Here is a 14,159-nt window from a genome sequence, read left to right as displayed (position 1 = left end):
AAACTTTCATACAATACATTGCAAATCAGTAGATAACTGAGATACAGATAATAAGTTACAACTGAACTGAGGCACAAAAAGAACATTAGTGAGAGTAAGATGTGTTGAGAGACGAACATAACCCTTATGAGTAGCAGTAATCGAAGATCCATTAGGAAGGCCAGCAGGACAATCAACAACATCCTCAACATCAAACAAACATGACTTCTCACTAGTAACATGATGAGTATCCCTTGTATCAATAATCCAATCAGTTGGACAAAACATACCATATTCAGTTGATCATTAGAAATTTTTGCAGATAAGACCAGCTAAGGCCTTCCACTGTTCAGCCGAAAATAGTTAAGCAGAAACCAGAGGAGAGGAGGACGAGGCAGACGCGGGAGGTGTTAGCATGATTTGCACGAGCCGAGCCACTACTGCCACGACCACAGCTGGTGGCGTCGCGACCCGAACCGCGCCCCGAGGCAGGAGACCGCGATGAATCCGAATACCCCACAATTTTGTAGCAGGTTTCCGAGGCATGGGCCGATTTCTTACAGTGTGAACATGGATTGAGAGTCCAACAAGATGATGTTTCCTGTCCCTGTTTGTGACAATGACTGCAGGTAGGAGGCGGTGTGCGGCCACGGCCCACACCAGTCGATTGCGCGTCAAACCCCAGAACAGTTGCGGGTTGTTCCTCAACGGGCAGGGACAACTGACAAGATGGTAGGCTCAGTCAAGAGTAGGCATAGGGTCGGTGAACAAAATAGAGGAATGTAAAGGAGCATAATCGAAGTGCAAGCCCATGAAAAAATCATGCAATTTTTGTGTATTCACAACGAGATTATGGCAAAATCCCGCATCACAAGAAGAACAACACTTCGAAGAGATTAAAGGTTCATACTTGTATAATTCCTTCCATAAACAATTTAATTTGACATAGTATGTGGAAATAGGCATAGATTTGGTTTGTTCACACTTAGCAATTTTAGATTTAAGTTGATGAATACGAGGGTCGTTGACTAAAGCAAATCTAGTACGCAAGTGTTCCCATAAACGATGAGCATCACGAAATTTAGAAAGTGGATTTTACCTCAGGATCAATAGTATTAGTGATCCAAGAAACGAGCATGGCATTAATAGTGACCCAATCGTCATGCGTGTAAGGAGGAAGCGCCTTGGTAATCGTGCCATTAAGAAATCCGAATTTATGGCGTGCCTCAAGTGCCATCTGAATCTCTGCGGCTCAATCATCATAATTATTAAGTTTGAGGCGGGTGCAGTGGCGGATTTACTTAGGGTCACTGTTGGTCACGTGACCAACTATCATTTCTGGAAAAAAAAAATCATTTGAAGCATTTTCTCACGAACTAACCCAGACCACTTCCTCTTTCTCTCTCTTTCTCCTTCGAAAAACCCTAAGTCCTAACTAGCAGTGACCGATGCCGCGACCGGTAGATCTTACTGGTGAGTTTGCCGATTAGTAGATCTTCAGACACGACGCAGTTCAGTCAAACGCAAAAAACCGTAACTAGTAGCACAGTAGCAGCGGAGCAGCCAACTCGCAGTTACGGTGCCCAGTGAGTTTGTTATTTTGTTTGATTTTGTTAGGGTTTTGTTCGATGAGTAGATTTTGTTTTGTTTGATTTTGTTTTATTTGATTTTGTTAGTTTTGTTTTGTTCAAAGAATCTGATTAACTGATTTGTCTGATTTGTGTGGTTTGATTTGCGACAGTCACTTCTTCACTTCTTCACTGTCGCAAAGAATCTATAGGCGGCACTGCGGCAGCGGGCGGCAAACTTCAGGTATTCTTCTAATTCAACCTTCTTAATCTTCGCTTAATCGCTTCTTCAATTATTCTTCATTGAATCATCGTTGGGTTGTAGCTGAAAATTGATGTGTATTTGTGTATTTTTGTCAATTGGATTTCATTAGGATTTCATTACGATTGTGTTGTGTTTTGGGAATTAGATTAGGATGCCAAATTGACAAATGATTGTGTATTTATGTATCTTTGTCAATTGGATTTCATTACGATTGTGCTGTGATTTAGGTTAGCAAGGATGATATTATAAATCGATATTAAAATATGAAAACTATTCATTGTATATGTGCCATGTAGATCATTACGTCATTTAACAAAATAAATATTGTTTGCCACAAGATTTGAACATGCGACCTCTTGCAAAGAAAAGTTTGTCCTTACCATCTCAACTAACTTTTTTTTGTGCTTCATAAATCCACACAATGTTATATATTCATTGCAAACATAAAGTAAATTAAAAGTTAGGTTTTTTAAAAAATTAATTTTTACAAGAGCAGAAAAAATACATTAATTATGAAAAAGAAAAAACGTAACGTCCGGAGCAATGCCCAAGCCAACACACTAGTTATTAATGACAAAACTTGACCTTTTCTCATTGAGCTATCACAATATATATACAAGAGAGTTTTAGAAATTCGACTTGGAAAACGAAACTTAATTATAATCTAACTATGACATACTAAAATCTACCTATAACAAAGTTCTTTGTTATCTCTAATAGTTATCTACCCAATGGATAGGTGTAGCAGTGTCCTTCGTCGAGGTAGCTGAAGAGTTATCCCTTTCCCAATAAATACCTTTTGAATGAGGTTTGGACCACAGTTTCCCTGTTATCATGTCATCAATAATTTTATTTGTTGGTGACCATTAAAAGGGATTATGTAGACTGATATCAATAGTACAAAAAAAAATTAAAAGGGATTATTATGTGCTACTACAACTCAAATGAAGCATTTTTTAGAGCATTCTTATCAATTAACCCAAATAAATGGTTCATCCTTCTCTCTCCTCTTTTCTCTCTCTTCCACATCATTCTCACAAACCATTTTCAATTTCACTCTTAACCATGAATCCAAAGATAATGGTTCATCACTATTTCTCATTATTTTTTCCTATCCCACCACATTTTCTCTCTCTTTAAATAATTCTATAAAGTTGTATTAATTAATGTAAAATGAATAAAAAAAGATAGCAAAATTGGTGTCTATTCATAGAGAATAAAAAAAATATGAATTTTGATATTTTTTTTCGAATTATATTTTTTGAAATATTAACGTTATAAAAATTGTAATTTTTTTTAAAAAACCCAATAAGAACCTGCCACATGGCGTGAGATAAGTGGGCTGCAGGAATTCTGACGCGCGTCAGAATTTCCTGCAGGCGTTCAATGTTTTTTTTTTCTTTCCAGCACCCTCTCTTCCAATCAACTAGTGACATGTGGCCGATTGAGTTTTTTTTGCTTTTTTTTCTCTACCCACATACAACATGGTGAGATGAATTTTAACATATGAACTATTCGGAAAACTGAATAGGTTCACCTCGATTCATGCACAAATCCTTTACTAGTTAATGATTGAGCAAAAAAAAAAAAAGGTTCCCTCATGAACCATTTTTTTTTTCATTGTTAAGAGTGCTCTTAGTTCTCACTTTGAGGTGCTTCGGACTTCAAAATTGTACTCTCTTTATATATTTTTAGTTTGCATTATGTGTGTTTGTCAATGCATTTTTTTGACTTTAAATATTTTTCATTATATATTAGTAAAAGTTAAACAATGGAAAATTAATACAATAATCATTGAGATGAATCAAATAAGATCTCATATGAATTTTTTTTTTTCTTATACTCCCTCTGTTTCCTAAAGATCTTCCTTGTTACTGTTTCTACAGATACCAATGAGGATCCATTTGTGTGGGGTATGTGGTAGGTAAAGTAGGAGAGAGAAAGGGGTTAAGATAAATAAACAAATAAATATGGGTTAAAGTAGGAAAGAAAAAGGGAGTAAAATTGAATTAATAATGTAATGGTGGACCATATGATAGGGACATGAGAGGGTAAAAATGGGAGAAAAAATTCCAAATAAAGAATAAAGTAAAAGAGGAAAGATTTTTTGGAAACGCACTTAAACGGAAAGAGGTAAGATCTGTAGGAAATGGAGGGAGTATATATCAAGAAGAATTTAGAATATTTCATCAAATTGTGAGTAGCATCAAGATTCCAAGTGAGCATGCATGAGTAGTGTCAAGATTTCAGGTGAGCAAACGAAAATAATACAGACATAGTATACTGTAAAATAGTGTATATATAAGTCATCAGTTAGAAATTCTTTTAGTTGGGATGAAAATATTTCAAAAGTAGTAATTTTCCTATTTTTTCATTGTCTGAATTATAAAATGTAGAATATAGTACTTCTTAATGGCGGAAAAAATTTATGATCCCAAAGATGAAAAACTTTTTCCTTTCCGAAAGGAAGAGGAATGTAATGCCACATTTTTCTCCATATTTCTAATACATCATTTTTCTTCAAAAGTTTAAACAATGTAACTATTCAAAAGAAACGAGTATTAAAGAAAAATGTAGCTTCTAAAAAAATGGCAGGAATAATATACAGCTGATAGAAGCAAATTGATGACAGACGGGCAGTAAGTAAGTGGTCCTACCAATTTCAGATTATGGGGTCTTCTTGGCAATATTTTGGCTCGTTTCAGAGATTGGAGCTAGCTGATGCGAGTTTGTGTGGTTCATTACAGCAAATTTTCGATTATGTGGCCTTAGTAAATTGTTAGTAGTTTGTGTTTCTAACTTTTGGGAATTTTACTAGGTAAACGTCTCATAATTCAAATATCGCAGCTGCTTAACTAAATTAGTGGATATTTACGTGCATGAATGATGCATGATACATGACAATGCTGTTTCAAAGACGTGTTGAACTCGGTGCCAGCGACTACTGAACCAAGTGTGTGACACCATCGTAGGGAGTTGGAGCAAATTTGCCAGCTTCCTGGCATCGTCCTAGCAAAGAGTTGGAGAGAATATTGTAAGCAAGCTTTGCCCGAAAAACATCAACATGTACATTCACCTTCTTCCTTTGAATATTAAAAATCATGCTACCCCATCCAACAAATTGATATTATACTTTTTTTTTTTTTTAAGGGGATTTTATACATTTGATAACTTGTGATAACAATGATGACAACAGTTGTGAAGAGGCCAAACCTTCCAAAATTAATTGGCCAGTTCAACAACATATGGAACGTACTTTTACAGAAAATAAAGTACATTAATCAACAACAATAAATAAATGGAAAAAAAAGAATCACAATATTTTTTTGGGGTCCCTACTGGGAAATAGGAGACCATTTGGTAAGAAGGACTCTACTGGACCAGCACCTATCGCAGGTCAGCCAATCCAACTACACAGGTCAACGCTTGAGAGTAGGGGGTAGAAGGGAATCTCTACTCCCAAGCACAAGTAGGTAGTGAGATTTGAACTTGTGACCTCAAAGTTACAAGGTGAGTTTCCCACTACCTCCACCAAGCAAGCTTGGTTAAAAGAATCACAGTATGAATACCAAGCTTTTGACTGTATAAAATTCTCTCGGAGTATTCTTCAAACATTAATATCTGTACGTTTCGGTTTAGTGTAACTGAGTTCTGCAGCACTGGCCAGGTTATACCGAGGAACATTATTGGCTTCTGGGGTCAACACTGGCCGTTGAGGGTAAAGTGTGGGCGGAGGAGTAAGACTGTGTTGAGCTGGCAAGGGAGGAAGCACATTGAACTTGTATGGATCCCCGCTTAAGCTGCGACAACAATGTAACAAACAAAGTTACATTGGATCTGTAAAAGACAAACACTAGATAGAACAAATGCCAAACTTGTTTCAACATCAGTTCTGTCTCATCTATGATTCCATGCTCACATATATACTGTTGTCATGGAATGACCAAGATGCTTCAGCTTAATCATAGCTCTGGCCACAGGTAACGCTTTATATCTTACTATGATCTAAGGTTATATTTCATAGAAATTCAGGCAAAGGTGGATGCACATAGCTCCACCTTAACATAAGTCCACTAGAGTAAACTTCAAAACTGTTGTGCCATTGCTATCCTCTGCCAATAACTTTATTAGATGAAAGACCAAATCATGTTTATTAGCAGAAATCCCCAAATAGGTTGGGATTTTGGCAAGTATTTATTTACTCCATATGTAATTTTTGCTGACTTGAAATGTATGAATACATAGCCTAATTGTGGTAACCAAGCAAATGCAATCTTAACTTAAAATCTAAAACCACGTAAGCAGCGAAAATATAGGCAACATTCAAATAACATGGGTAAAGTTACTGAAAAAATAAAGATGGACACACAAATGTACAACTTCCAAAAATCAATTGGGCAGTTCAATAATTTAATGTTCCTGGTAAGATATGTTATCATCATCTTAAAGCCATAGGTCACTAGTCTGCACTTTGCAGATATTTGTTTTTGTCCATATTCATTGTCTACGCTATCATTGGAGTTGAGCTTAATACAAACACTTAATATCCCTACAGTAAAATTCTGGGCTTTGCTAAGTATCCTATCACATAAAAAGGTGAACTATATACAAGTCAAAATAACATACTAATATATTTAGGCAAGAGAACACAACTATTGAAAGAGTAGAAGGAAATACGAGCCAAATGAGAAATCTGAAGGCATATATAACTGATCTCTTATAAGAGAACATAGCGTGTTCAGGTGGTTCAGATATGGATAAGGTTGGGGGGTTTATTATGCTTCATTAAGAATAAGAACGCTATGCAAAGGCAGAGACTTCATACAGTGCCATTGTATAGGGGCTGGAGATCTGGAGTATGTGAAGCTTAAAGCATGAGAGATTGAAGAAAAAGACACAATCTAGGACCCAGAACAGTTGCGAACTTGAGACTAAGTAATAACAAAACCTATAACTAGTTTGATAACACAAGACTTCAGCACATAGGTGCCCAACTGCATAATAGAATCCTTTTTATTTCAGAAACACTCACCGACAGTTGGTTCTCAAAGAGGATTATTGTAATGATCTTGCCCTTTAGACGTTCAACACCTAAAAGAATCGGAATATAGAGGCAATAGGAAATAGAAAAGGAATCCTTTTGCTGTGATTGTGACAAATAAAGCTTAAGTTATTTGTGATGAACAGAAGGAACAAAGATGCCCCAACCAGATATAGAAACTCCCAGTCAGCTTCCCTTTATAAGCACAGCCCTAACGTAGAGCTTCTTAACTTTTCATAGGCCCCTTCTCAATCGAGATTGATTAGGAGATTTAAAGAATGACATTAACCTGTCTCCATATTGGCTAGATAATATTGAATCTCGGCTGACTGGCTAAATAATATTTGCGGCATACTTTGTTCTCTCTAGTTAACATAACCCCATACAAGCACACTACTAAGAGAAACAAAATAGCTGTAGAGAAAGGACACAGAGAACCTTGTGCAAGTCTGAAAGGCAAAACAAAAAGAACATGCCTTAACAAATTTTAAAAATGACAACGGATGAAACAAGAATCACATAAAGCATCATGAATAGACTTATACCTCGTATTATTTCCGAAATGATCTTTGCTACTTGTTATTTCACTTGATGATGAAAATGATCTTTGAATTGGTGAAACAGTCCATGGATTTGATGGTGCTACTTCATCTGAAAAATATCTCCGCCTTATCAACTGTAGAAGCAAATGATTAATATAAATGTAAGCAACACTGCAGTTCAGAGATATGAGGGGTAACCATATTCTCCAGACAGCCTACTGAAATGAAAAAAGACAAACCGTGCGGAAGAACTTCGTCACAGCTTCTTTGTCAAACCTCGCTTCTTTGGCAGCCTGCACTTATTTATAAACACGTATTTCAATACGAAAACAATCTATAAAAAGCCACGGGAAGCTTAAACAAAGTAGTTCAGAAATTTACACATAGCCATGCAGAACAATCTAAATATTGTATTTGCATTTTCTCCCCAACAGATACAAGAAAATTCATGATTAGCACTGACAGACATCCCTCTTACAGCAGTTAAAACCTATTTATCTTCATGAATGAATATCTTAAGTGTTTGGTTACCCCATTTCACCATATTCTATACTATAGTCAAATTGTAGACACAATTTATACTTCTACAAGAAAAACATGATCCAGACTTGTGCACCCCATTTCACCATCTTCTATACATACTATAGTCAAATTGTAGACACAATTTTAGATACTTCTACAAGAATAACATGATCCAGCTTTCTGCATAAATCAACAAGAACCCATATGCTTTGTGTCTTCACTTTTTAGCATATAATGTAAAGGCACAACTTTTGATTAGGGAATAATTAATAGTCTACCTACATCAAGCAAAATTCCTCATTCGCTGACATGACGCAACAAGAAGCGTAGGTAGGCAAGTCCTACTTCTGTTAGATGAGATAATCAGGTGGCAGAAGTAATAACCATATGGGAGGAGTGCGTGACAGGGAGAATAGAGAGAAGGATAACCAAAAATGTACAATTCAGTTTGTTTACTGCGAGTGATCTAAGCCAATGTTACTTGGACTCTGTACTTGACTACTATGCAAGTAGACGTCCAGGTACCTGACTTGGCTATTCATGCAAAAATTTCATGATTATAGACTAATATGAAGTGTTGAAGTGTCCATAACCTTGTCTGAGTGTTGCGGGTCCAACCATAAACTTGAGGTAAAAATAAAGTTTAACACAGATCTTAGCCACTGAAACGCTTAGAGAATTAATTGAAAATATTCATCAAAGAATACTACAACCTCTCTCTCTCTTTCTCGCACATATCCAGCCATTTTTTCGTACTCTCTCCTATTCTTCTTCTCCGTCTTCCATCAATATTTTTGGTCTTCTTCCTGGAATCCAACTCATAACACTCACCCGAGCTTGCCAGGACATTAATGATGTGTACCTTGTGTAAGGATCTGCCAGGTCAAGATTCAATCCTAAAAGTAACTATATTATTCATTTGCAGTATTTTACTTATTTCTCCTATCTTCTACAGCACGATAACACTGTAATGAGATCCATAAAAGAACTCTCCCTTTCCCCTTAGATTAACTAAATGACACACATCGAACTCACCACTGATAACTTGCAAAACCTTTAACTGACCATCAACATTTACGGCATCCTGGTCCAAGTAGCTTTTTGTGACTCTACAACTACATGAGGAAAATCTTTGCTCTGCAAGATCAAGGTCTAAGATTTTGTTGATATTGACATACAATGCCTGGAGATCTCATTATCTTGCCCAGGTGCACCAACATTGGATATGTCAAGATAGGAGTAGGGAATAGCAAGTAGGCACTGAACAGTCATGGAAAGCACTAACAATATGAAGTTTTCCAGGCTTTTCCTCCAAAATGTTATTGCCATCATATTAATCATTTTAATCATGTAAACAGTCAATTGCTAACTGAAATCTGGTAGATAAGTTTATGCAAGATATTGATTCATCCAACATATTAATATCTTCGACTTGAAGTCTCACTGCATTGAGAGTATGACAAGAAGCAGGTAATGGTTTGTCACGATTTCAATATTTATATGTAAACTCTTCTGTTTTTAACTTAATAATGGATACCAACCAGTAAGCAGTTATTTCTTTAGGAAAGGCATAGAAAAATTAAGGCTTGATACACACACAGGCACTGAACAAAAGAGAGAAAAGAACTACTCTTTCCACAGGATATCAGAAAAGAACTACTATTTCCACGGGATATCAAAGGAAATGTTAAAGTAGAGAAGAAAGTAGGTGGGTGTGGAGTGTAGGCCCAACTTTAGAGAGTGTAGAGAGGAAAAATTGCTAAAAAAATGTATCTTACTTTGGGACATCCCAAATAAAAGACGTTCACTTAATTGTGGGATAGAGGGAGTATTAGCGACTAAATCCTGCAATCATAGATATGGCTAAAAATTGGTGAGAAAGAAACATTTAATTACACGGATCAGAAGTTCACATCTTACAGCTCTCAATGCTCCATTGCCAGGAAAACTCTCAGTCAGTGGCAGTTCCTCGCTTGCTGGAAGAAGCCCCTGCTTTTCAACCCATTGTCGAGCTACGTCCACAAGATTACCACTACTTCCTCTAATACCTTCTTTTGCTGCAACATCTGCTTTATTACTGACCACAATATATGGAACAGGAAGACCGCCAGGGCCTCCAGATCCCATTGGCGCAGAGAAAGTCCCAGTTGCTGCAATCTCTGCTGCCCATTTATGCAAACTTGTTTTTGTTCTGCGTTGTGAAAGATCATAAACAAAAATAACACCTGCATATATGAAGGTCAAATATATATTGACAGCATATAACAATAATTATTACATGTTTTAGCTCAACAAGGCATTATATCAGTACAGTTCCCCGCTTGTCAGAAATCAGGAACAATTTAAGACCTCAATCAGAAGCAGTCCTCTTGAAATTTGAAAAGGTAAATGTGGTTGACGATATAGTCTTAGTGAATGATAGATACCCTATAAAGCATGTGATTTGTATTCTACACATGTAAGAACACAATGCAGTAAACCGTACAAAAAAAACCTGCCTATATTCCATTTTGAGTGGCCTAAAGTGCAATAAACTAGAACAACCACGCCAATAAATTTGAGTCCTGTTTTAGTTTCTTAGTTGGGAATTCAACTCCTACTTTTCTCAGTAATCATAAACAGAAAGATAAGACACGAAGTTGGAGCATCCTATCAAGCTGGCTTTTATGTTAAAAAAAATAATTTCCTGCCCTATATTATTGTGGTGAGCTTAAGAATCTGTCACCTTGTTTTGGGAAGATTTTCTTTTTTCATCTCATGGCCTCCCAGAAAAATCTTAGGATCAGTTCATCTTGGTTCAAAGTAGCCTTTTGAGGGATAACTAGGATGGATTGGCTTTGGAGATGTTCTTACATTAACAGGGTGCTTTTGGCTAGAGTCTATACCTTAAAGTATGGAAGTGGTAGAGTTCCATTCTACGATGGGGGAAAGTGATCACGGACAAAACCGTGTAGGCCTACTGCAAGAAAGAAGGAAGAATATGAGGTATAGGACACATTGTGCCTGACAGTAATCAGCACCACAGCCTGGGTCAGCCATCAATAATCAAATGTGCCTTCAAGTCCTGACACAGGTGCCTTTGGAAAGACATCTGATGCTTAAATCTGTCCTGAAACATCCTAAGCGACACCAGTACAATGTCTTCTAGTGCCTAAACTAGCAAAGGTCTCTAAAGATTCTTAGTCTGGAATCCCCATGTCCCCAAAAAACATTTCGAAAGTTGGATGGTGGAGGAGGTGGCGGTGGGGCTGGAGGGTGGCCATCAGGGTGGTGGTGGCATAAGGAGGTGGTTTGGGAAAAGTAAAGAAATAAGAAGGGTAAAGTTGAAAATGTTTGATGGGTACGAGGTGATTTTAAGAAGTTTTTGGGCGATGTTTAGCATTCCAAAAGGGTACCTCTAGGTATATCATATACACATACATACATAATGAGGACGATGCATCAATTATGGCTGAATCAATGAACAGAAACTATTTAGATTTGCTTCTCTCACTAGTTGCTTGTCTAGAGTTATTGCGGGATTTATGATCCAAACCTCCTTGATGCAAAAGTTGTATTTATCATTGAAAAATCTTGTTTCTGTGATCTTTGATTTGAGCTAGATTATTGAAGTTGAGTCTTAGAATAGAGCTGCTTTGTACCAAAAACCTCAAACTAAGTCCATATCCCTTTTATTTTCTCCGAAAATATCAATCAATAAACCACAAACATTTTCCTCTCTTATTCAAAGATTGTGATCTCGTATTTGGTGAAATCCTAAAATCTTGAAGAAAAACTCACAAGTAACATCATATCAGACATTGAACTTCACATTTAACATTTTTGTAGAATTAGATCATCCTCATAGTTCTATTTATATTCAGTAGCTAGGAGATGGCATAGTCCCCAACCCATAAGGCCATAATTCTGTTTCTATCCTCATAGTGATTGCAGAAGTTTCATGCTTCACCATCCTGTAAGTTCAAAATGAAAACCACATAAAGTTTCTCCAAAAAATTTAAATGCCCGTCAACCAGTCATGCAAACTACGAAAACTTTAGGAGGTCAAGACCCATAACCTAATACTTGTACAAATAGTGACTTAGGCCTTACCTATATATTAAGAAACTTTTATTAGCTATTTATGCATCATGTATAACATACATAAAGAAAGTAAAAGAACATAGAATGTGCCAGGATTTCTGGCCCAACCCACAATTCACCCTGCATAGAACCAGGCTGGGTAGCATCGCGAAATGAAAAAAGTTAGTGAAGCATTAGTTAAGCATTTTACCATTTATTTGAGTATAGAAAAGAGATCGACAATCTCTATAACGATCATGACCTGAGATATCCCATAGCTCAACAAAGAAATCTCTATCAGCGTCACCTTTAATGCTATTTGAGGAACTACTAGGACTTCCATAAGTAATGTGCTGAAATAAAATTTTAAAAAATATATTAGGCATGACAAGAGTTAGATTGTAGCTCAGTGATTGCTTCAAATCGGACCAGAAATGCACAAGAAAATTGGACGTAACCTTGACGTTAACTGAGCATCCAATTGTTTGAGCAGGACGAGTGATAGAAGAAGCTTTGGTAATCAAATGTACAAGAGAAGTTTTTCCCACACCTATTCAGATAAACAAGTGTTTCAGAGATGTTTCAATTCATTTATGATTCACTAATTTGCGTAGCAGCACTTGACATTAGTACAACAACCATAATCTTTAGAACTTAAAATTGTGCTAATATTATAAAGCAACTCTATATCTCAAGATAGATGATTAATTTAATTTCCTAGTATGCCATAATATCATCAAAATTCCCCCAAAAACCCGAATTAAAAGCTAAAACATATAATAGTGGCTAATTCTTTCAAGATTTATGTTCCAAAAACCCGAATCAAAAGCCAAGAAACATAAAGAGCAACTTCCGAAGATCAGCTAAAACATAAAATAATGATGATTTATAGAAGTAAGCAACAATGTAGATGAAGAAGTGGAATTAAAAGTATAGTATATACTTAAAAAAAACGCATATTTGATATGAATAAAAATTAATGGAGAAAAAAAGGAATATCAAACCTGAATCTCCAACTACAAGAACTCGAACCTGTCCACAAAGGGGCCCACCATTTTGGTCCTTATTGTCTCTCTCACGATCCCTCCAAAACATCATCTCTCTCTCTCTCAAACTTAAATCATACACACATTTCGCCCCTTTTTTCGCAAATTAGGTTTGTTGATCAAATGCGTAAAGAGTTGTGGGAACACAATATGGAAGATCGGAGTAAATTGAAATTCCAGAAAATCAATTGTTAAGAGTCTGCTATGGAAAATACAACTAGTACAGATCTGATCTGGGTAATTTACAATCAGGAGATGAAGATTTCGTTAAATTTAAGACAATTGGGATTTTATACCAGACATGTTACAATGGTTAAAAAATGGTGGTTAATTAAGCTTTTGGTAGCGTCATGGAATAAGGAGAGAGAGAGAGAAAGAGCGCTCGAAAAGAGGTTGTTAACTGTTTAGTGAATAGCACCCGCGTTTCAACCAAACTAATTCACTTGGAATCTACGGTCTACCACAATAGTAAATAATAGAGGTGGGCATGCGCCGGCTCGGCCCGGCCCGGCACGAGCCCGCTCGAGGCACGGCCCGGCCCGTTGTTCGCTACGTGGGCTGTGGGCCTGTCACGGTCAAGAAATTTTATTTTCGGCCCGTACCGGCACGAGCCCACGTGGGTCGGCCCGCGGGCCACACGCTCCTTTTCTTTGTTTTTTACCCTAAAACTGTCAAAAATACAACATAAAATATGGGTCGGCCCGTGGGCCTGGGCCGGGTCGTGGACAAATTTTAAAATTTCAAGCCCGGCACGGCCCGGCACTCATGGGCCTGGGCCTGGCCCGGCCCGCCATTTACTTAACCCCGCGGGCCGAGCCCGTGAACAGGCCCAGCCCGGCCCGGCCCATGCCCACCTCTAATAGTAATGGACTAGGGTCAGATCAATGTTACAATGGACGGGGTTTGGTCGAAACGTGGTACAGAAACGGATACGTGGAACGTTATTTATTAGGGAATCGGGGACAATTGGGCAAAAGAATGAGTAAAAAGATACTAGGTTGACCAAAAAAAAGGTAAAGAAAATGGTTGCAAAAATTTAATAAAATAATTACGGCTCTATAGCTGTAAAATGAAGAAATGTTACAGTTATCAAGATTTGGCTAAGGCTTCAGGCTTGATTGTGAAGGACATTTT

At 37.1% G+C, this 14,159-nt stretch overlaps 1 protein-coding gene across 1 annotated transcript; it reads right to left on the bottom strand.

Moving 5' to 3' along the window:
- Nucleotides 1-5,008: 5,008 nt before the first annotated feature.
- On the bottom strand, nucleotides 5,009-13,435 carry LOC104896073 (hypothetical protein). The gene is made up of 7 exons (XM_010682767.4): nucleotides 12,984-13,435; nucleotides 12,438-12,529; nucleotides 12,191-12,332; nucleotides 9,838-10,142; nucleotides 7,635-7,688; nucleotides 7,399-7,529; nucleotides 5,009-5,612 (listed from the first exon to the last, which is right to left on the bottom strand). Exons 1-7 carry the CDS (start codon nucleotides 13,075-13,077, stop codon nucleotides 5,420-5,422), a joined length of 1,011 nt encoding a protein of 336 aa, XP_010681069.2. The 5' UTR covers nucleotides 13,078-13,435; the 3' UTR covers nucleotides 5,009-5,419.
- Between the last annotated feature and the right edge of the window lie 724 nt (nucleotides 13,436-14,159).

This window comes from Beta vulgaris, chromosome 6 (assembly GCF_026745355.1).
Source record: "Beta vulgaris subsp. vulgaris cultivar EL10 chromosome 6, EL10.2, whole genome shotgun sequence".
NCBI classification, from domain to species: domain Eukaryota; kingdom Viridiplantae; phylum Streptophyta; class Magnoliopsida; order Caryophyllales; family Amaranthaceae; genus Beta; species Beta vulgaris.
Note: the sequence above shows the minus strand (reverse complement) of the source record. Positions and strands in the feature narration are given on the sequence as shown.